Source organism: Hypanus sabinus, chromosome 12 (assembly GCF_030144855.1).
Source record: "Hypanus sabinus isolate sHypSab1 chromosome 12, sHypSab1.hap1, whole genome shotgun sequence".
In the NCBI taxonomy this organism is placed as follows: Eukaryota; Metazoa; Chordata; class Chondrichthyes; order Myliobatiformes; family Dasyatidae; genus Hypanus; species Hypanus sabinus.
Genome location: NC_082717.1, coordinates 83,621,725 through 83,645,809, shown reverse-complemented (window position 1 = coordinate 83,645,809; position 24,085 = coordinate 83,621,725). Strand labels below are relative to the sequence as shown.

The 24,085-nt window shown below is 43.7% G+C and overlaps 2 protein-coding genes across 2 annotated transcripts in view; both read left to right on the top strand.

Moving 5' to 3' along the window:
• Positions 1–704: 704 nt before the first annotated feature.
• LOC132402398 (uncharacterized) lies at positions 705–12,150 on the top strand. Its single transcript, XM_059985255.1, has 3 exons — positions 705–1,425; positions 3,052–3,455; positions 11,937–12,150. Exons 1-3 carry the CDS (start codon positions 1,039–1,041, stop codon positions 12,148–12,150), a joined length of 1,005 nt encoding a protein of 334 aa, XP_059841238.1. The 5' UTR covers positions 705–1,038.
• memo1 (mediator of cell motility 1) overlaps positions 12,047–24,085 on the top strand; it is a 72,341-nt gene continuing 60,302 nt past the window's right edge. The window contains exons 1-2 of the mRNA XM_059986308.1: positions 12,047–12,326; positions 23,622–23,703. Coding sequence (XP_059842291.1) covers positions 12,266–12,326; positions 23,622–23,703 — 143 coding nt within the window. The 5' untranslated portion in view covers positions 12,047–12,265. The remainder of the gene's footprint in view (positions 12,327–23,621; positions 23,704–24,085) is intronic.

The following is a 24,085-nucleotide window of genomic DNA, read 5'->3' as shown; positions in this document are numbered from 1 at the left end:
ACTGCACAGAATGCTCCAAATTTGCCATGTTTTGTTGCTTGTGTTGCTCTGCTGAGCATCGTGGGCACGCTACGTTGGTACCGGAACGTGTGACGACCCTTGTGGGCTGCCCCCCCACCCAGCACATTTAGGTGGTTGTTGTCTGTTAACATAAGTGGCATATTTCAATGTATCTTTCCGTGCACCTCCAATAAATAAATTAACCTGATCTGATCTGAATCGTGGTCTGTAAAAAAAATAAGGTTGTATAATTAATGCATAGAGTTGGCATGTTGTTTATCATCATTTTATGCCCCAAAGCCAGTTTGTTTAAAGATTATCTTAAAGCAGAGTTTAACCTGTCAAATCTCACCCACTTTCGCCAGAATGCGTGTCGATACTTGTCCCTGCACATCCTTAGTTTTGCCAACGCAAATGACACATTTCACTGTATGTTTTGAAGTACACCCTACCTTGTTATATGCGTCTTCAGACAATGCAGATTCACAGTTAGGCGAGGAACCTATTTCTACTGACGTCTCCTTATATGCGTCCAAAACTCACAGTTATGTGAGGAGCACCACTTTCCCGCCAATACAAGTCACGTGTGCACACCTCACAATCTCACTCCCAACAATATCGCATTGGTTTTGGCAAGTTATGGATGCGTGATCTTGCACTCTTAAACTTTTGTTGGTTTTACCTACGGCACAGTGATTTTGTGCTTGAAATATTTAACTATGCCTCCTAAGCATCCGATGTCATGTCCTTGGCCATCAGCCAAGCGCGTTAACACTTGAAAAAAAGTTGGAAATTATGAACAGCGTGGCATCCGCTTAAGGCAACACAGCTCTGGGACACTACTGCAGGGAACAGAATTTGCCTTTAAAGTTCCTTTGTTGCTTGACAATGTGCCAGCCCATCCGAAACATTTGGACAGCATTTCTCCTAACATAACAGTGCGTTTCCTGCCACCTGACACAACATTGCTGATTCAACCACTTGACCAAGGTGTGATCCACCTTCAAGGCGTATTTTTTACGGCAAATTATCTCTCAGATGCTGCAAGCAACAGACGATTTTGAAAATCCCAGGAGTTTACCAGCAGTGAGGGAATGCTGGAAGTCGGAACACTTAGCACAAATGGTGACGGACATGGACCCAAGTTTAGCACAGAATCAGCACCTCAGTCATTTCCTGCCATCAACCCTTCTTCCCTATGAGCAAACTAATGCTGAAAAACAAAATGCTGCCAAGCAAACGACCCTCACCAAACTGGTGTCATCTCCTGCTGCCGGCAGTTCTGAGAGTTCTGTGAGTTTTCCTTCACCCCTTGCTGTGCTGGATATGATCCTGACGACCACAACCATCCACCTCATCCGTGTAAAGCTGACCGACACCACAACAACCACTCATCTCCCAGAGCCAACACACCTGCCACTGTTGGTGAGTACTGTACACCCTAGTATGTTAACTTTCTATGATATTACCTTAAGCTGATTAAATATAATACGAATGTTGCCTCGTGGTACTGCTTTTGTGTGTATTGGTATGAAAATGTGAATAAATTACAGATAAAACATATTTAGGAAGCCCTTTGGAACACATCCCTATTTTCTCTATTTAAATAATTATTCACATTATTCGTCGACTGCAATGAACGTATCCCCCGCATATAACAAGGGTAGGTTGTACCTGTGACATTTCTATGAATCTGAACTTGCACTGGTGAAATCAGCTTGACGGAGAGTTTACAGAAACATAAACCACAGTGGACAGTAGCGATCGTTCAAGTTGAGTACCATGTTCTCCCAAGGGTTTATTCCCTTAATGGAGAATGCCTGTGCATGACTTCATTTAACGTGGGGGGTGAGGGTTGATCCGTGTGACACTGTGACAGATCGGGGTCAGGGTCCAGTGGTAGTGCGCGCAAGACGATGGAGGGGGCACTTCACTGCTGCAGCCTCCCTCTGCTTTCGCCACGGTTGAAATGCGTCACCATCTTCCAGCAACTCCAGCGCTAAGGTCTTGGTTGGGTTGCTCTTGGTCCAGAAACGCCCCCCTTGACCTGCTCTCCCCCCTCCCCCCACCAGGCAGCATGGCTCTTGGGATCTCAGCAGGACAAGGTGATGATCCTGAGACCGTAGGACATAGAGGCAGGTCTAGGCCATTCGGCTCATCAAGTCTGCTCCACGACAAGCCATTTGTGCCTGGGAACAGAGCATCAACTGGGATCTTGGTGTTCTTGTACCAAATGCTTCGTATCCTATACAACCATAGTTACGGTCTGTCAGGAGGACTTCAACAGCTGTGAGGTGTTGTTGGATACTTCGTGCTTGTGAAAGACACCACTGACATGCATCCCTCTGACAAGATGGTGGGTGCGTTTGGTCCAACAAATGTGCACCTTAGACATTTTTCTTGTGATCGCAAGACCCTTTTGGACATTGGTGATTTCAACTACTGCAAGTTGGGTTCATTGGTGAGGGTCTGTGTGGCCTTGGTTGTTGTGCGGACCGGGCCTCGTGCCGTGGGGTTGCCTGCTACAGCCAGCCAGATGATGAGGTGCCAAAGGCTGTGTGGAAGAGAACAAGGGTGCAGCAGGCATGCTAGTCTGGGGTGACTGGTTGCTCCTGTTGGTGCTGCCCTCTAGTGTCCACTCTGTGGAATACAAGCTTGATTGCTTGTGGTGGACGCAGCACAAAACAAGCTGATTTGCCCTCGTCTGCTGAACCGGGGCAAGTTGAGGTACTACTGTGTACTTGTTCCTGTGGAAACATGGCTCCAGGCCAATATTCCAAGCGCCCCATCAAACTTCAGGCCTGTGCTATAACTTTTGGTGACTGTATGTCCTATCATAACTATATGTACTATGTGTGTCTCTGTGTGCTTGTGCTTTGAAACTTTAGCCCCAGGGAAATGCTGTTTCATTTAGCCGCATACATGTGTACGGCCCGATGAGAATTAAACTTGTGCTCCACCTTGAACTTAAAGACCTTCTGTATAGGTTCTTCTGTCAGTACTAATGAGTGCTTCTTGCTGCAGATATCATGATTTTGTGCCCTACTGCAGAGGAAACTCAAGACCTTCATCTGCAAGCCAGATTCTGAATGTCAGGGGCGAGGCATCTTTTTGACCCAGAACATCAGAGATATTCAGCCTGGGGAGGACATGATCTGCCAGGTCTACATTCTGAAGGTACTTTACTGCACTCTTGACTCTCTGCCTAGAACGTTAACACTTTTTAACTGCATTCTGGCTTCCCTCTTACCCCTTCTCTTCTCCTCACCTCCTGCTCATGCTCCTCCTCCTTACCTCTCTCCCACTGTCCACTGCCCCTCCTGTCAGATTCCTCCTTCTTCAGCCCTTTGCCTCTTCCACCTATCACCTCCCAGCTTCTTTCTTCATCCCCTGCCCCCCCCCAGTCCCCACCCACCTTTCTCCTCACCTGGTCTCACCGATCGAGCGTGTGGCAGGTTCCCTTTGCCTTCAGGCTCCCCTTGCATCCTTCTCCTTCCCTAATCAACGATCTCACCTTAGGGAGTTGTTAATCTTGTTATTTCATGTTCTCACTTTTATTGCAATTGATTTATATTTACATTTGCACAGTTTGTTGTCTTCTGCACTCTAGTTGATCTTTCATTGATCCTGTTATAGTTAGTATTCGATAGATTTGGTGAAAATGAATCTCAGGGTTGTATGTGGTGACATATATGTACTTTGATAATAAAATTTACTCACTTATTATATTCCTTCTTCAGCCCTTTCCACTTTGCACCTAACTCCTTTTGGCCTCTCACATTATCCACACCCACCTATCTACCACCCACCTCACCTGGCTTCACCTATCACCTGCCATGTTCTCCTCCCCCTCCCAACCCATCTTCTTATTCTGGCTTTTTGCCCCCTTCCTTTCCTGTCCTGGTGAAGGGCCTCGGCTCAAAACATCAGCTATTTATTCCTTTCCTTCGATGCTGCCTGACCCGCTGAGCTGCTCCAGCATTTTGTGTTGTGTGTGCGTGCGTGCGTGTGTGTGTGTGCACGCGTGCGCGCGCATATGCTGTTCTGGATTTCCAGTATCTGCTGAATCTCTTGTGTTTATGGTTTACTGTGCTCTTTCCTGCTAAGTATAGGCTGTCATAGAGGTGGATCCTAAAATGGACTTTGGTTTATTCGTTATGATCTGCGTCATATGACATGGATGATCATGGTCCTTCCATGACCGTGATCGTTTTTGGCCAATTTTTCCACAGAAGCGGTTTGCCATTGCCTTCTTCTAGGTAGGGGTGGGCGATCCCAGCTATTAACAATACTCTTCAGAGATTGTCTGCCTGGCATCAGTGGTCACATAACCAGGACATGTGATGTGCACAGGCTGCTTATACGATCATCCACCATGTGCTCCCACAGCTTCACCTGACCCTGATCTAGGAGCTAAGCAGGTGATACACCTTGCCCAAGGGTGACCTGCAGACCTGTCGCGTTAGGGGGCTGGACTGTTGCATTCGCGGGCTGGACTGTCAGGTTTATGGACTCTGGACTGTCGCATTCACGGGCTGGACTGTCGGGTTCGCGGGCTGGACTGTCAGGTTTATGGACTCTGGACTGTCGCATTCGCGGGCTGGACTGTCGGGTTCGCGGGCTGGACTGTCCGGTTTATGGACTCTGGACTGTCGCATTCACGGGCTGGATTGTCGGGTTCGCGGGCTGGACTGTCAGGTTTATGGACTCTGGACTGTCGCATTCACGGGCTGGATTGTCGGGTTCGCGGGCTGGACTGTCAGGTTTATGAACTCTGGACTTTTAAAGTCTGATGGATGTTATAATCTGGGTTTTTGTTCATTCTTTCCTGTTTTTTATTTGAGCAGGCAGAGGGTGGGGGGTGGATTTGGGCATTGATGTTCTTGTGTTTTGTGCTGGGGAAGGGGGGTTGATGATTGTGTTGCTGTTCTTTTTTCTGCAGGGCGGGTGGGTGCATGGGTTTGATGTTTCTGTTTCAACGACCTCCATGTTTTTCCTTTGTTGCATGGCTATCTGGAGAAGATGAATCTCAGAGTTGTATACTGGTTGAGGCACAGCTTGAGGCCTCACATTAAGCATTGTGAACAGTTTTGGCTCTTTATCTAAGAAAAGATGTGCTGGCATTGGAGAGGGTTGAGAGTAGGGGCACAAGGATGAATCTGGGAATGAAAGGGTTATCATATGGGGAACATCTGATGTATCTGGGCCCATACTCGCTGGAATTTAGAAGGATGGAGGGGGGGAATCTCATTGAAACCTTTGAATGTTGAAAGGCCTAGACAGAGTAGAAGTGGAAAGAATGTTTCCAATGGTGTGGGAGTCTAGGACAAGAGGGTAGAACCTCAGGGCAGAGGGGCATCCATTTAAAACAGAGATGCAGAGAAATTTCTTTAGTGAAAGGGTGGTGAAGTTGTGGAATTTGTTTCCACAGGTAGCTAGAGGACAGGCCGTTGGGTATATTTAAGGCAGAAATTGATTGGTTCTTCAGTGGCCGTGGCACCAAATGTAACAGGAAGAAGGCTGGATCGTGGAGCTGAGGGTGGGGGGGGGGGGGGGGGGGTGGAGCAGACGAGGAACCAAATGGCCTAATTCTGCTCCTGTGGGCTTTCATAAGTCAAGATATTGAGTACAGGCAACACACACAAAATGCTGGTGGAACACAGCAGGCCAGGAAGTAACTATAGGAAGAAGTACAGTCTATGTTTCAGGCTGAGACCCTTTGTCAGGACGGTACAGGAGTTGGGATGCTATGTTGGAACTATTTGTTTTTTTACATTATATGTCAAGGATTTCGATGATGGAATTGATGGCCTCGAGGCTAAGTTAGCGAACGATACTGTTATGTCCGCAGCCCCCTCCTTTGTGAGAATCGCAAGAGCACTAGTTGAGGGGGGGTCAGTAGACCCAGGAAATGGGAGAGAGAGAGATGTGCCGAATACCTCGTTCCACCGCGATGCAAAATAATGCGACATTGACCATTGTCTCCTGGACGTTTGTGGATTGGGGACTATGCTACGTGCAAGCCCTCGGGCAAAGTGGGCTGGTTGAGAGAGAGATTGCATCATCCCAACCTGATTGACATCTGAGTCCCCGTGAGGAAGTATAAAAGAGGGTCTGGGGGAACAACCCCTTCAGACGCACCAGAAAAAACGCTAACGATCCCATAGTAGCGGGAAGCCATTTGAAGGAAGTCACCTGCATTCGATTCTGTGGCTGGAATTGGTGACTGGAACCACGGAAACCAGCTTTTAGCTAACAACGGGGAAGCCCGCTCCCCTGATTCAACGGATTTGCTTCATGAAAGACCCGGGCAAGTTTCTTTTCTCACTAATCTCTCTCTCTCTCCAACAAGTGAAAACCCAGCGGTCCCCCAAAAGGCTGAAGCCTGCAGGAACTGAGTGACTTTTATATTTCTATCGGACAATATATCATCCCCTGGCCTAGACAAACGATCGAGCTGTTTCTTATTGATGGTTATTATTAGACCCGCGCTTTTAGATTGAGCAGTGACGACGTATATTATCTGAATGTTTGTATTAATCTTATTTTTGTGCCCCTTCATAAATAAAGACTTTTAAAAATAGTACCATCAGACTTCAACAGACCTCTCTATCTTTGCTGGTAAGTGATCCAGTTATGGGATTTCATAACAGTTGGGGTTCTCGTCTCAGGATTTGACACCAAATTGGAGGGCCAGTGAATTGGGCTTGTAGGTCCAAAACTTGGATCTGGTTTTGCGAGTAGCCAGACGGGAAACCAGCAAAGATGGACGTGGGTGAATTTATAGAAAACCCGACTCTGAAGGCGCTGGAGGTGGCCTCCAAATCGGACTTGATAAAATTGGCGAAGGAGTTAAACCTCGCAGGGGTGAGGTTGACAATGAAAAAGCGGGAGGTGCAAAGGGCCATAACTCAGTATTATATTGGGAAGAACGTGTTTACAGCTGAGGTATTGAAAATATCCCTGAAAATGCTCAGTTAGAGTTGGACATGGATGATCTGTCTGGTTTGGCAGAACTGTTTGAGGAAGTTGAAACTTCTAAAGGTGTTCCCGATAATGAAATGAGAGCAGCCCTAGATGAAAAGGGTGCCCTTACCTCGAAGAAGTCTGCTGGGTTGGCAGATGAGGTTGTTTCAGCCCTCTGGGTTGAGTTTACTCCGGAAAGGAGTTGCCCAGAGAGTACCTGGGAGAAACGGGGAACTTAGAATTTAAAAAGGGTACGGGTATTGAAAGCCTGGAAGAGGCCAATGTCCCGTTTGAGTGTGTCCAAGATGGGGATGCACGTGGTACTGAACCTAGTAATGGAGCTCAGAAAAAGTCTGAGGTATTTGATTCAGTGGCCGTCCTTGAGGGTCAGATAGACTTGGTTCAGTGGAAAAAGGGTTAACCTTGGTAACCGTGGGAAGTATGAGTTCCCAGGTGTTTGTGCTCGAAGGTGTGTTCAAAGTTAATGCAGAATTTAAGAATGGGGAGATGAGGATTATTATTGAAGGAAACGGAAAGTCTGTAGTTCCCAAGTCGAATGAAGAAATTTTAAACCTAGCAGATCGCTTACAGAGTGAGCCGGGAGATAGCGGGGCCCCCCACTCTATTGTTATGCCAGGATGGGGTGTGAAGAGGCCGAATTCGAAATGCTACATTGCGAGTGAAGAGCTCAAATTAAAAACCAATAGCCTGAAGGGTCCTGACAAAAGGGCTAGCCACCTGGGTAAAATTAAAGAATTGGGTGGAAATGGTCTAAGTTTGGGACACGGTGTTGATAAAATAACCCCTATGAACGAGGCGGGCGGGAGTTTACCACGCCAAATTACTCAAGTTCCCCACGGGGGGGGGGGGACTCACCGGAAAAGAGGCGACGGTTATGGGGATGCCATTTTAAACAGCAAAGCAGGTTGTACGGGATTGTGCCAAAGCCTGTGAATAATAAAGACAGCCCCTTGGAGACCTGCCGTTAAGTAAAACGACCAAAACGATTAGTATTCGCATAAACTTTTGTAGATGCACATAAGCGAAGATCACAACTCCTTAGTTTTGTTGCTGAAAAAAAATAGGTGGTTATTAAGTTGAAGTCTGGTGCTACGAGACTTTAGTAAGGTACAAGATGTTACAATATTAAAGGAAATGCCACTGTAATCGTTAACCGTTTGGATGTCGAATTAAATGTATACCTGTATTGCTCTGTAGTGAAAAGAGAAGCTTGTGTATTGTGTTAGATTCAAAAATCCTGTAAGACTCTGTACGAATCCGTTTTTAACCGCGGGTAAAAAACGCCTTTAAGAGGAGAGGTGTTATGTCCGCAGCCCCCTCTTTGTGAGAATCGCAAGAGCACTAGTTGAGGGGGGGGTCAGTAGACCCAGGAAATGGGAGAGAGAGAGATGTGCCGAATACCTCGTTCCACCGCGATGCAAAATAATGCGACATTGACCATTGTCTCCTGGAGACCACGTTTGTGGATTGGGGACTATGCTACGTGCAAGCCCTTGGGCAAAGTGGGCTGGTTGAGAGAGAGATTGCATCATCCCAACCTGATTGACATCTGAGACCCCGTGAGGAAGTATAAAAGAGGGTCTGGGGGAACAACCCCTTCAGACGCACCAGAAGAAACGCTAATGAACCCGTAGTAGCGGGAAGCCATTTGAAGGAAGTCACCTGCGTTCGATTCTGTGGCTGGAATTGGTGACTGGAACCACGGAAACCAGCTTTTAGCTAACAACGGGGAAGCCTGCTCCCCTGATTCAACGGATTTGCTTCATGAAAGACCCGGGCAAGTTTCTTTTCTCACTAATCTCTCTCTCTCTCCAACAAGTGAAAACCCAGCGGTCCCCCAAAAGGCTGAAGCCTGCAGAACTGAGTGACTTTTATATTTCCATCGGACAATATATCATCCCCTAGACAAACGATCGAGCTGTTTCTTATTGATGGTTATTATTAGACCCGCGCTTTTAGATTGACGACGTATATTATCTGAATGTTTGTAATAATCTTATTTTTGTGCCCCTTCATAAATAAAGACTTTTAAAAATAGTACCATCAGACTTCAACGGACCTCTCTATCTTTGCTGGTAAGTGATCCAGTTACGGGATTTTGTAACAATACGACGATCGGTGGAGGGGCAGGTAGTATTGAGGAAGCAGAGAGGTGTAGAAGGATTTAGACAGTTTAGGAGAATGGGCGAAGAGGTGGCAGATGGAAAACAGTGTTGGGAAGTGTATGGTCATGCACTTTGGTAGAAAGCTTAAAAGCATAGACAATTTTATGACTGGAGAGAAAACTCAAAAATCCGAGGTGCAAAGGGACTTGGGAGTCCTCAAGCAGGATTCCATAAAGGTTAATTTGTTGGTTAAGTCAGTGATAAGGAAGGTAATTGCAATGTTAGCATTCATTTTGAGAGGATTAGAACGTAAAATCAAGGACATACTGTTTTATATGGAACACTCACAGAATGCTGAAAGAACTCAGCAGGCCCAGGAGCATCTATGGACTATTCGAGGCCCTGAATGGAAGTGAGAGAGGAGGTGTAGGAGCAAGCAGGTGGAACAAGCACTGCACCTGATACTACATCTCGTCATTCAGGACCCCAAATAGTCCTTCTAGGTGAGGCAACACCTCACCTGTGAGTCTGTTGGGGTTCATCTACCGTATCTGATGCTCTTGGGTTGGAGGAGCAGCAACCTGAGTTTATTTCTGTGTTGCACGACACTTAGAGGTTGCTCTTTGCTTCAGAAGCCTGAAGTGAACGAGGCGTTGAATGCAGCTGATTAGAAACTAGCTGTGAGAATTTTGCAGCAAGAGTTGTTGGATCAATGTAGTTTTAAATCTCACTAATCAAAGTCAACACATTCAATGCATCGGTAGACAGCACTAAATATATTCTCAGTCAGCATGGGTAAAGATTCCCAAGTAATTCGCAGAGAGCAGCATGTGCCAGATGGATAGTAGCTTGGTGAAGGAGGCAAGGCTAAAGAACTACTTTACAGGAGAAATGAAAAATAGGTGAAACAATTAAATCCAAAGGTGGGAGCAAGATGAGTGTGGACATCTCAGAAATTGAGATTGCAGGGAGAGGGCCGAAGAATGTCAAAAAAAAACAAATGCAAATGCTTATGTCTATCAGCGAACATTGGGAGATGGAGTAAACTTTAAAACTAATGATATCTCTAAGGTAAAGCCCATCACAGAGATTGTACATTATGTTTGATAACGGCTACCATTTTTTCCATAAACTGGGAGAAGGCTGTACTCCAGGCCATCAGCAAAGACGAAGATCTCTGACAAAGTGTGGATGACAAATGGTAGAAGTTGCTGGTCATGACACTAACGAGTCTGAACATAACCCAAGAGCGACATAGGGAAAAGAAACAGGAACAGGCTCAGCAACACTTCCCCACTCTCAATTTAACACCTTTTCACTCTCTTGTAGTTTCAATATCTGTTATTGTCTAACTTGAATATGAGTCTGTCTCCAGTTTTCCAGAGTAGAGAATTCCAGAGGTTCATCACCCTCTGAAATACAACAGAATCAATGAAAAACTACACACAAAGATTGAGTCAATGCGCAAAAGACAAACTGAGCAAATACAGAAAAAAACAAAAATAATAATGGAGGTAAGTAAATAAATAATATTGAGAGCATGTAGAGCCTTTGAAAGTGAGAGCATAGGTTGAGGAATCAGTTCAGTGTTGTGTGAAGTTATCCACACTGGTTCTTGAGCCGGATAGCTGAAGGAAAATTCCTGAACATGGTGTGGTGTCGGACCTAAAGCTCCTCTATTTCCTTCGCAAAGGCAGCAGCGAGAAGGGAGCACGGCCCGGAAGGTGGGGGGCACTGCTTTCTTCCAGCAGCGCTCCTTGTAGATGAGCCCAGTGGTGTGGCGGGCTTTTCCTGCGACGAACTGGGCTGTATCTGCTAGTTTGTTAAGGCTTTTGGTGTTTCCAAACCAGGCCGCGACGCAGTCAGTCCGCTGAATGACGTGCCGAATCTGTGCCAAACATGCACAAACTTCTAGCAATGTCGACGGACAGCTGCCCTCTTTGTAATGTCAGTGACCCTTATTCTAAAACAATTTCTCCTAGTTCTAACCCTGCATCTACCTTTCAGAATATTATTTTTCTCAGCAAGATCCCCTCTCTTTCTACTAAATTCTATTAAGTATAGGGTCAACCTTTATTCATACATCAACCCCTTCATCCCAGGCATTAACCTCATAGACCATCACTTATCAAAACCAAAGTTGTATTGAGTCCTCACAACTTTTATACTCCATATTCTGTTCACTATTCCATGGTCCTTTCTAATTACTTGATTTCCATGCATACTAATTTTGTTTCATGTCACAATATCACTTTGTACTGCAGCATTTTGTCATCTCGTTATTATTCAAAGAATAATATTTACGCACATCTGCCTAGTTCTCATCCTCTTATTTCCCATTGCAGGCTTCTAGTGTCCTGCAAACCCAGTCATCTCCGTGTCATCGAAGGAGCTAGTTACAGTACATTCGGGCCCTTGAGCTGCCTTTTATAATCATCAGTGATGAAACACCGACTCTTTGCTCCTCTGCATGGATGCCGCCAGTCCGGCTACATTATTCCAGCATTTTGTGTCTGACTTTCAAAGTTATATTCGGGCACCAATCCCGCTAATAAGCTACCACTGGGATCCAGCTACACTACTGAAACGTAACTCACAATAAAACAAATGCACAGAACAGCAGGAAGCGGTGGAAGACACCGGGTGCCTCCTCATGGCGGAAAGCGTAGCGCGTAGAACCCGGTGGGAGAAGGGTTTCGGCCTGAAACGTGCTGCCTGGCCTGCTGAGTTCCTCCAGCATTTTGAGTGTGTTACGCAAAAGAGTAAACCGTAAAAAAGTTGCTCACACATTTTACTGTCGTTTGGTCAATGCATTCATTGGCTTTATTATTTATGTATTTTTAGAGATAAGGAGCCGACCACCTACAGACACCGGCGGAAGCCGCTCGCCCTCCCGGCACGCAAGTTGCGCGATGACGTTGCCGCGGCTGCACGTTCCCAGACGTCGGACGCGGTGACGCAAGCACGCCGCGCCGGCGCTCGGATTCCCGAGGGACTCTCGGCTCGGCTCAGCTGCTGCTTTGTTCTCGGGCTCTCGTTGGCCGGCCAGAGCCGGTGACCGGCCGCCTCTCTGAGTCAGTGTCAGCAGCCCTCAGGAGCCGCCGGGTCCAGGCTGTGGCCCCCCGTCCCCGCAGATCTGCCGCGATCCCATCATAGGAAGCTCCGGCTCTAAAATGTCCAGCCGAGCCATCTGCCGAGAGGCCAGTCACGCCGGGAGCTGGTACACGGCGTCAGGTAGGACCGGGCAGAGAGAGCCGCCTAGGGGCACGGCTGGGTGACAGGACACAGAGATGGGACCTTCATTGGGATAGGAGGCTACTGAGGTAACAGAGTTGGGAAAAGGGTGGGAATTGGATGATTGGGAAGGACCATAGGTGGATTATTGGAATGCAGAGGAGACAGCGGAATGGGTTATTGGATGACAGCTGGATTGCAGGGTAGACAGTTGGAAGGCTAATTGGATGGAAGGGTAGACAGCTGAGTGGCTTACTGAATACTGGATGGCAGGGTAGAGAGTTGAATGGGTTATTGGACGCAGGGTAGACAGCTGGATGGCAGAATAGAAAGCTGGATTGCTTATTGGATGGTAGGAGAGACAGCTGGATTACTTATGGATGAGTTATTGGATGGCACGGTAGACTACTGGGTGAGCTATTGGATGGCAGAGTAGACAGCTGATTGGTTTATTGCATGGTAGGTTAGACAGCTGAGTTGCTTATTGGGTGGCAGAGTAGACAGCTGATTGGCTTATTGGGTAGCAGGGTAGACAGTTGGAGTGCTTATTGGGTGGCAGAGTAGACAGCTGGATGAGTTATTGAATGGCAGGGCAGACATTGGTGAGCTATTGGGCAGTGGGGTAGACATGCAGATGAGTCTTTGGGTGGTGGGTAAGCATAAGGATGAGTCACTGGATGACAAGTTAAGGGGATGAGTGGGTTATGGCAAAATAGGGTAGACCTGTGGGTCAGTTATTCATTGGCAGGGTAGGGATGTGATTAGATAATATGGGTGTAAATATAGATGTTGGTGGGTTACAGGGGTGGCACACCTCATGACCTGGTGAGGGTCTAGATAGGCATGGGTGTTAATTGGCGCCGGGTCACAGATTGGGGGCTGTAGTTTGTTATTGGGTAATAGGATAGATTAGGGAAATAGGCTGGTATGTAGGCTAAATGGGTTGGGAAGATGGAAAACTTAGAGGTATGATTGGATGACTGATCAGGTGCAGTGTCTGAATCTCAGAAAATTTGCCACAAAGAGGCCAATCAGACATCATGCCTTGCAGGAAAAAATACTCAAACTAACTACTCATCTCCCAACATTAATGCCTGTAATCGTTGGCTTGTCAAGTACATATCAAAGTACTGGTTGAAATCTTTCCTCCTTTCAAATTTAATCCTTCTACCAATTACTTTAAATCTATTGAGGGCAATGTGTCCTTTCTGTTTACTCTGTCCAGCCCCCTTCTGACCATGCACCTCTGTTGTCTCTCTTAGCCTCCTACCCCAACAAAAACAATCTCAGCTTTTCAAATCTTGCCACGTAGCTTCAATTTTCCAATCTTGGCAATATCCTCGTAATTCTCTGCATCCTATGGAATATGATCATCTCTTTAATGTTGTAATCAGAAGGGTACACAATACCAAAGCTGTAGTCTCCAACAGTTTAGTACACAGATCTTGCATAGCCCCTCTACTCTGTCTCAACTAATAAAGAAAAGCACTCATGCCTTTTTAATTGTTTATTGATCCTACTACCTTTCAGAATTCCATGGACATAAACTGCAACATCTCCTTGTTCCTTTTGTGTGATTCTGTTCTTTCCAATTTATCATACATCATGGGCATTCTATGTTGGCACTGGAATATGTGCCAGCATTTGTGGGCTGTCCCCAGCACACCCTCGAGTGTCGGTTATTAACACAAACGATACATTTCACTGTATTGTTTCAATGTATATGTGATAAATAAACTTGAATTTTGAATCATTCGCCAGCACCTTCCCAAGGGGATTCACACTTCACACTTCTGTGGATTCAATTACATTTGTCAACGTTCTGTCCAGTGGCTGAGGCCATAAATATCTTCCTGCAGTTTAATATGTGATATCAACCACAGAGCTAACTTCTGCGTCATGGTGCAAACTTTATATAATCATGCAAGCCATATTTGGGTGTAACTCACTGTAATACAACAGAAAATAAGGGGTTGAGCATGAGCGCATGGAAACCCATTGGGAACAGCTTTCCTGTCATAGAAATTATCATTAATCATGTGCTTTCTGCTTCAGATCCAGTTTGCCACTCCCCACTCAATCCCATGTGCTTTTTTTGACAATGCTATTATGTGAGAGTTTGTCAAAGTTCACACCAGTCCCATCAACTGCTCTGTCTTCATTGGCTCTCCTTATTTCCTCAAAAAAATTCAATGTGGTCAGTCAGGGAAGGTCTCTAATCAGAGTCATGCCTACTGTCCCTGGTTATTGTGTGTCTTTCTAATCTATAGAAAGGTTTTTACTGTCCCTTAGGATTGATTATTGTCCATTATTGAAGTTGCCGAAACTAATTGATCTGTAATTACTTGGTTTATTTTAAAACAATGGCATAACTTCAGCAGTCCTCCAATCAAAAGAACATAATAAGCAGAAGCAGGAGTCCATTTGGTCCCATGCACCTGCGCTTCCACTTAATAAAATCATGACTCTTATATGTCTGTGCCACTTTCCTGCAGTAATCACATTTCCTTAATATCCGAAACATCTATTGATCTTTGCCTTCAATATGCTTAACAACATAACCTCTGAGACTCTTGGGTAAACATTTCCATAGATTCACCACCTGGTGGAGATTTCCCTTTTTTAAAATGCTCAGCCTTATTTAAACCCACTTTCTGAGCACCTTAACCAGAGGAATCCTCTGGCACCGTTCCTATAGCCAGGGAGGCTTGAAATACTACAGCCTGAGCCTCTGCACTTTCCCCCATCCTCCTTTGGATAGTTTGGCAAATGTATCACCTGGGTCTTGGGACATCACTACTATGAAGGTGTGAACTGCTTTAAACTTGCTCACATCCTGTCTCATGTTCCCCTTAATGACAACATTGGCATCAACCCCTTTTGTGAAGAGAACTGTGAAGCTTTCATTCCAAACCTTACCACATCTCTGCCTCTGCTCATCAAGTAGCTGTCATGGTGCTAAATAGGCTTTATTCTATCCGTAGTTATTTGCTTGCTATTTACATGCTTAGCAAAGTTTCTTGTATTTTCTTTGACTTTAATTGCAAGCATCTCTTGAAATATTTTTTTTTTGCTTTCCTTATTTCTCTCCAACACTCATCTAAGCTTTCTGCCAAATTAATTTCTTGGTGTTGCACAAAGCTCTGTTGTTTTTGGTCTAATGCATCTTGTCATGTACTTTTGGGTAACACAATAATTCTACTGATAGGCCACTGGAATGACAGGTTAGTGAAGGACACTAGCAGTATGGTGGAAGTTCCAGGTGTCAGGGGTCATGAAGTGTGTTACCATAACTAGAGAGAAGGTTCTTGGGAAACTGAAAGGTCTGAAGGTAGATATCTCCTGGGCCAGATGGTGTATCTCAGGGTTCTGAAAGAGGTGGCTGAAGATCTTTCAAGAATCACTGGATTCTGGAATGGCTCTGGAAGACTGGAAAATTGAAAATGTCACTCCACTTTTCAGGAAGGGGGCAAGGCAGAGGAAAGGAAACTATAGGCCAGTTAGTCTGACCTCAGTGGTTGGGAAGATGTTGGAGTTGATTATTAGGATGAGGGCTCAGGGTACTTGGAGGCACATGATAAAATCAGCCATAGTAAGCATGGTTTCCTCAAGGGAAAATCTTGCCTGACAAATCTGTTAGAATTCTTTGAAGAAATAACAAGCAGGATAGACAAAGGAGAATTGGTTGATGTTGTGTACTTGGATTTTCAGAAGGCCTCTGACAAAGTGCCACACATGAGGTTGCTTAACAAGTTATGAGCCCATGGAATTACAGGAAAAATTCTAGCATGGGTAAAACAGTAGCTGATTGGCAGGAGGCAAAGGGTGGGAATAAAGGGAGCCTTTTCTGACTGGCTACCAATGACTGGTGGTGTTCTACGGGGGTTTGTGTTGGGACTGATTCTTTTTACATCATATGTCAATGATCTGGATGATTGAATTGATGGCTTTATTGCAAAGTTTGCAGACAATATGAAGATAGGTTGATGGATGAGCTGAACGACGATAGGGTAAATATATGAGTATGGGTTACTGAGGTGGTGGTAGTTTTTGAGGAAGTAGACATGAACAGATTAGGAGAATTGGCAGATGGAATAGAGAGTCAGGAAGTATATGGTCATGCATTTTGGTAGAAGAAATGAAAGGGATGACTATTTTCTAAATGGAGAGAACATACAAAAAAACTGAGGTGCAAAGGGACTTGGGAGTCCTTGTATAGGATTCTTTAAAGGTTAATTTGCAGATTGAGTTTGTGGTGAGGAAGGCAAATGCAATGCTAGCATTGATTTCAAGAGCACTAGAATATAAAAGCAGGATGTAATTTGAAACTCTATAAAGCACTTTGAGACCTCATGGAGTATTGGGGTGCTTGTCCTAGAAAAGATGTGCTGAAACTGGAGAGGATTCAAAGGAAGCTCATGAAAATGATCCCAGGATTGACCGGCTTGTCATATGAAGAGTGTTTGATGGCTCTGGAATTCACAAGAATTCAGAAGATTGAGGGGTGACCTAATTGAAACCTATTGAATGGTGAAAGGTCTTGATGCAGTGAATGAGGAGATGATGTTTCCTATGGTGGGTGAGTCCCATGAAGGGATATGGGGAGAAGTTAGTAGTTTGGGGCTGAGAGGAAAATTGGATCAGCCATGATGAAATGGTGAAGTAGACTGGATGGACCAAATAGTCTAATTCTGCTCCTATATCTTATGGTCTAATGGGATGGGTGGGTTTCTGGAATGACACACTCGGGGTATATTGGGTTATTGTACTGAAGAGGGAGGAATACAGGTGGGTTATTGGCCAAACAGAGTAGAGGTATGATACCTTTAATGTGGTTATCAGTAGAGGGTGGGTGAGCTACAGTGGTAACATGATAGGGGTATGGGTGGGAGTCAGGGGTGAGTGGATGTGTTATTAGGATGGCATAATTGAAATGTGGTAGTTACAGTAGGAAAAACAGGGTTTATTGATGGATGAGCTGAACAACAATAGGGTAAATGTATGAGTATGGGTTTTTGAGGAAGTGATAGATTTGATGTAATGCTTACTTTGTGTTATGGTGGGCTAAACCTGGATTACCATAGTGCCGAGGTTGGAGTAATTCTTCTGGTATATGGATAGATTACTAGAGGGGAGACAGGGTTGTGAGCACATCATTACTGGGCTTGACAGCTACAGTAAGTTATTGAAAAGATCTGGGTTGGTTAGTGATATTACATGAAGTATGTAGATAAATTACTTAGGTAAGATGATGGGATATGGGTGAGTTTCTAGTGTCAGATTAACAATGTTTATAAGTTAATAGTTAAAAGGGTAGGGGGCACAATTCTGGGTGGGTTACTAGTTGTGCACAAATTGGTTATGCTTGGGCTATTGGATAAGGTAAGGCTGATAGGGCAGAGTGGAAGCTGGTTACTCTGTTAGGTATATAGGCAGATGAAGGTACAGATGAGGATTGTGATGGTATGGATGGGTGCTGAGCTAAAGAGGAATGTTTTACTGGGAGTGGCAGGGTATGTGGATAGATGGCTTCCTGATGAAAAGGTATATGTGGGTAAAAGGAAAAGTGAAGTATTATACTTGGGACATGGAAGTGACTGAGAAAGCTTGTGTACAGACTGTTGTGGAGATGAGAGTTATTGTTGGGTGGAGCATGTGAATTTCTAAAGCACTTTCATACTCTCAGGATGTTCAACCAATCAGTTACTGTTGTGGTGTAGCCGCTTTTATATGGAAGGAAACCCAGAAAGCTGTTTTTGCATAACAAGCTGCTACAGAGAGCAAAGCAAAAATGACCACATTCGTGTTTATTTAATGTTACTGGAGGCAATAACTGTTGCAGGAAGTAACTTTCCCTCTGTTCTTTGAAGTTGTGCCGTGGTGCTTTCCTGTATATCTGAATGAGCAGATGGATGATCATCTGAAAAGCAGTCCATGTGTGAGAGTGCAGCCTTCTGTTAGTAGTAGACTTGATCTTCAAGCCCCTGAAAGAGAACTTAGGTTTGTAGCCTTCAAACTGGTGGCAAGCCTTAACTAGAGTTAATAATTTAAAGCAAGATTTCAGGAGTTAGTAGGTGTGATTGGAGTTAATGTTAGCATGGAACAATCAAGAGCCCGTTGAGTCTTCTCTGCCATTCCATTATGGCTGATTTATTATCCTTCTCAATCCCGTTCTCCTGCCTTCTCCCTGTAACTTCTGACACCTTGACTTATCAAGAACCTATCAAACTTCACTTTAAATATACCCAATGACTTGGCCTCTACATTAAACAAGAGAAATGTGGTATAGAGTATATTAGGAGAGGATCTGGTCTGGAGAACAGAACAATAGAAATATCAGTGGAAAATTTGAGTGAATTGGGAAACTGCATTGACATGGCAGTGGAGGAGCTGAGAGCATACTGTTCAAAGACTGATGGGTGATGCCATTACTTCAATACTGAGTGTGACAGTGTGTTATATGGATGCTATCATCAAAGAAATAAGGTTCTGATTGGGAAAGCTAGTGCTAGAGGAAGTGTGATACAGGTAATAATGAGAGGAAGGGGGAAATACTGTTAAGCATTGAGTTGGAATACTAGTTAATGCCATCTTATCCAACTCAGTACAATGGTCTTTGCCTACAAAGGCCCAGTGTGGAATAGGCTGAGAGAAAGGTCATTTGTGTTTGGGGTACACAGACAGAACTAGTTTTAAGTTGTCAGAAACTTTCTCAAAGAAGACCAGTAGCTGGTGGGGGCATGGGGTAGGTGGAAATGTTTGAGGAGACAAGAATCATGTTCTATGCCGTGATTTATTTTTGCTGATCTGAGAATAATTGACATAAGTGGTTAGCTGCCAAAATGAAAAGAGGGAGCATCCTACTCCCAGAATATAATCCCCTTCACTTTAATGAATCAGCTTTGGGAGGTGGACTTTTAGGGATTTTTGGGATTCTGCATGGGTGTTGGGGGATACAATGGCTTTGGTCAGGTATGATGAGTGTTGTATGGGTTGCAACCATTTGGGTGTGGTGGAGAGTAACTGGTATTGTCATGACTTAGTGCCAGGTCAGCAGTTGCTTTTCAGATTTGAAAGAATTAATCTCAATGCATTGCCTGCTTCTGCTTGATAAATTATTAAGCCTTTGCAGAGTCATTGCCAAAGGAAAAATAAAAAAATAAAATTCTCTTTGCTGGAGAATTCATTTTGCTTGTGTTCTGTTGTCAAAAGCAGATTGGTGTGTGGTTTTACCTCTGAAAAGTGTTATCAAAATTGGGCGTGTTAACATTAAGCATTTCATCTCATTTTTACTGAGGTTTTTGATCTTCCTAGTGAGGTTGTGGAAAATGGTCAATGCCACTTTGGCATTTTGTGAAAAGTAAAGGCAGATATTATATTGTAATATGTTATATTATTGATAACATGTCATTTCTGTATGTAAATGCATGCAAACAAGGTGTGTTCAGTCGTGTTTGCAGGGCAATGATGTGTAGAATACAAAAGCTAAAAGATGATTCTTATTGCGAGAGGGAATTAAAAATCAGTTAGTTAATTCCTGTAATGATTTCTGAACCTTTCTGGAAATGCCTGCAAGTTTTTATGGCTGCTGAGTAATTCCTCTTTTTGCCACTTTGGTGTAATTGTAGAAGCTTGCTGGAGTGAGAACAGAAGATTTAAGCTCTTGTGATCCTTCACTCATGGTCGAGTGGATTTTTCCAAGTTGTTCTATACCACTGCTGTCAAACCACCTCTTATCATCTCATCCTGTAAGAGGGAAATGGCAGGTGGCTTTCTTTTTAAAGTTGTTAACTTCTGCCAACCAGCTGCTATATTGCATTGCTCCTCGTCGTTATTTTAAAACATGAGATTCCAAAATGCATCCCTTCTGAGTCCTGTATTTAACGCCAAGATTTTATCCGTACTTGTATTTTTACATCCTCTTAGTGGGCCAGAAATTTTTGGAAGGATTGTTCGCACTGCTGTTGCATCAACTCAGAAATAAATACTGGATCAAAATTGACCTATGGCAGTTGGAGACTTTGGTTTTACTTGGGACTTCTGGTAAATTAGCTAAGTTACTCAAAATGAGGTGTGCACTGTTTAGGGCTGAATTGAACAGAAATTTCTTCATGAAGGTAATAATGAATCTTTGGAATTCTTTACCCTAGAGGGCTGTGGAGGGTCATTCAACCCAGGGGTTAATAGATATCTGGATATGGTAACTTATTAAAGGAATTGGACAATATGGTGGTCTCATTAGAAGTAGTGTTTGAAGTAGAAGATTGACCATATTTTTGATTGATGGAGCATACTCAAGGAGCCAAATGGCCTACTATTTCATAACTTCTTAACCCTGCCCTGCTCAGGACCCAAGTCTATACACAATTGTTTGGAAAGTCAAGTTGTGTTGAATGATAAAAATGATCTGTGATGGACTGAACAAATCCAAAATTACAATTTAGGAAGCTGTGCAGAGTGTTGCAACAGCAGTCTGCCTGCCATCATCAACAATTTTCACTAGGTCCTCTTTTGCGAACTAATTGCATAAGCAAGCTTTTTAATTAAAAAGTGATTCAACAGCAAGCTTGTGGGAGTATTGAGTCACCTCACTTACTCTTGACCCAACTATTTTACTTCTGGCAGTTGGGTTTCCTTATTCTTAACCTTGAAGAGAGACGAGCATAAGAAGATCCTTACAGTATTTAATTGAAATTGAGAAGATTACTCCGGAGCTCTGTTTCAAATTCAATGAGGGATTTGTTTTCCCCCTTCCTCCTTCCCTCTGAGAAAGCCTTTAAGGTGGAGAATTACAATTTTTATTTTAGAAGTATTTAATGTGAAGGATTTTTTCTTTAGGTAAGGATAAAAGATACTGATCTAATTTTTGCAAAAGAATTGAATAGAATAAGCTGCTCTCACAAGGCATGACTTAAGGAAAATGAATGCACATGGCTTTTGGATGAGTTGAACATTAAGTGGCTATGTCTAGAATGATGCTTGGGTGGAGGGAAAAGCCTTTAAACCACGGGAATTGAATAAGAGTGAAGCACTGTAGATTTTGATGGATGGAATGAGCTGGAAATGCTGAGCTCTTTAATCCTGTAATATTTCTGAGGAGTGGCAGCTCATTTTTTAGGTGGTTCCAATTACCTAAACCCTGGACTGTGTAGACTCAGCATATGCACTGTCTTTCCTGAAAATTGTCATGCAAATTCCTGGAGATATCAAGATCTCGGATCTGCAATGGGATATTAATGAGGTTGTTTTCTTCCCTCATCCTCTGCCTTTACCATCCTGATTTCTGCACCCACTGCTGAGTCTGTGATTGGTCCGTTGGTAGTCCTGGGTGGTGTTTCAGTTTCTAGGCCAATATGCATTTCTTTATTGCTTATGGACTTTACGCTGCGTATCACCTGGATGGTCTGTACAACAGGCCATCCTTTGATACTCTGCCCTTCATGTGTAAAGTTACTGCACATTCAGAAGTGTTCCAAACCGTGGAAAACAATCAGTGATCTGTTTCCATCCCGTCCTATCTATCTCAGCTATATTCCTCCAACTGTAACTCTGTACTGTCTCCTCTTTTTCATATCAGAATAACGTACTCTAATGCTGCTCACTGTTCCAGGATTTTCCTGCATTATAATGGCAATTCTGTTAAATCCGTAAGCCGTAAATTCATGAATATCCGTCTCTGAGATTGACAGTCTGATCTGTTGTCTTTCCTTCACCAAGACTCACCAAGCCAAGCTTATTCCAAGGATTTCCCCCTGCCCTGGTTCTGAATTCCTCTTTTCTTTATATCTTTTGTCTTCCTTTCGCTGTGACTTTGTGGGCTTTGTCCCTGAGACCCTCGTGCTACTCCCTCAATCTGAAAGACTGTTGACAATCCGATTTCTCTTCATGGCTTTCCAATTCTGTTGAATTTTTCTCCCTCCTTCAAGTCAGCTGTCATTATCCATTTGAATAAAGAAAAATCCCTATGCTCTCCAAGTTTGTGAACTAAGGTTACAATACAACCTAAGCCAAAATCTTAAATTCTAGAATCTTCTACCTTCTGTTCTGCATCTGTCCTTCATACTTCAGGAGTTTCTTAAATCAAGTTTTTGATCACCTCCTAAAGTATTGTAGATGACTTGTTGTTAACATTCGTGTGAAGTATTTTTCCAAAGTTTGATTCCATTAGCTCCTTTAGGGAAATATTCATTGTTCTTACTGTCCTGCTGTAGTATCAATGTTTAATGCTTAAGTGTTGTGGAAATGCACAAAATGTTTGTGCATTGTTACACTTGTTTTCTGTCAATCTTCTTCACAATGTGATTGGCATTTTAAAACTATCAACAGGAACAAGAGGGCATAAATGTAGTAACTATTTTAAACTAATGAAACTAATGTTAAAACTTCTTGTACAAAACCATGCATGTTGTGCAGTTCCCTTTGGTAAAAAACATTTGTCAAAATATTTTTAATCAACATTGTGCTCTTTGAAAATCTTGATGCAATATACTATTTGAAATACAATATCTTAATCCCTTCCAATCCTCTTGTCCATGTACCAGATTAAGTGCAAAGATAAAAGCATTTTTTGTTCCTTGGCATCATGGTTTTTATGAGGGAATAGGGTCAGGCTGTCAATGGACAGTGTGTGGTCCAGTGATAGGAATTTTAGCTTAATTTAATAGAACCCACAAACTGATGACATTCAAATACTATATCTCTTTAATACACTAGATTGCAAAGGCCTTTTCAGAGGCACAACTCAAAACTCTGCTGCCTGTATCCTAACTCTCACAAGATTATTTTCAACTCTTTACTGGCTGGCTGACAGTAATTTACAGTGATGAATGTCTAGATTTAAAATGTTTTCTCCCTTGTCATCCTTCCTACCTTGACCTGCAAACACGTCAAGATTTACAATTCCCTCCCCTCTCCCTTCCCCTTTTCCCAGCCATGTTCCCCTCTTCCTGCCCCCTTCCCACTCTCAGTCCACAGTAGAGACCTGAGTCAGAATCAGGTTTATCATAACTCGCATACATAATGATTTTTTTTTTTGCAGCAGCAGTACAGTAAAATGACAGTACAGCACAGTACATAACATGACTACAGGCCTGTGCAAAAATTTTAAGCACCCTACCTACATATGTGTGCCTAACACTTTTGCACAATACTGTGGGTCAAGTAGGTAGAGGCAAAGTGGTTTGGAGGGGTAAGCCTCACTGGGCCAGAAGGGCCTGTTACCATGCTGAAATGTGACATCAAAATCTGTGTTGGGGAAAAAAGAAGTAAATTTTATATTCCTCTCTCTGTTTTTAGGACCTCAACTCAACGCACAATTAGAAAGCTGGCTTGCCCAGGCACAATCCACTGGGAGACCGGCTAGAGCTATCATTGCACCGTAAGTCCTCAGTTAAACCAATTTATTGCTCCATGACTACTTTTCAGTTAACTTCCATGTTCATGTCGATAAATTTTGTGTGACTTTAGTGCCTTGGCTGTATTTAAAAAGAGCCTGCATTCCAATAGCATCCTTTTGCATCCCTTGGGAATCCCAGAGAGCATCACCCCATTCTTTTTGAAGTTTGAGTGAAACTCTACCAGGATGACACCAGTTTTTGTTTGTGTGGTGTTGACTAGGAGGAGAGCTGTTCAGGAGGAACCCACCTTTGAATATCAGAAAATATCTTGGCCTGATATGGTTCATTTCCCTCCATAGGTACTGCCTGACCTGCTGAGTTCCTCCAGTATTTTGCTCCAGATTTCCAGCATCTACAATCTTT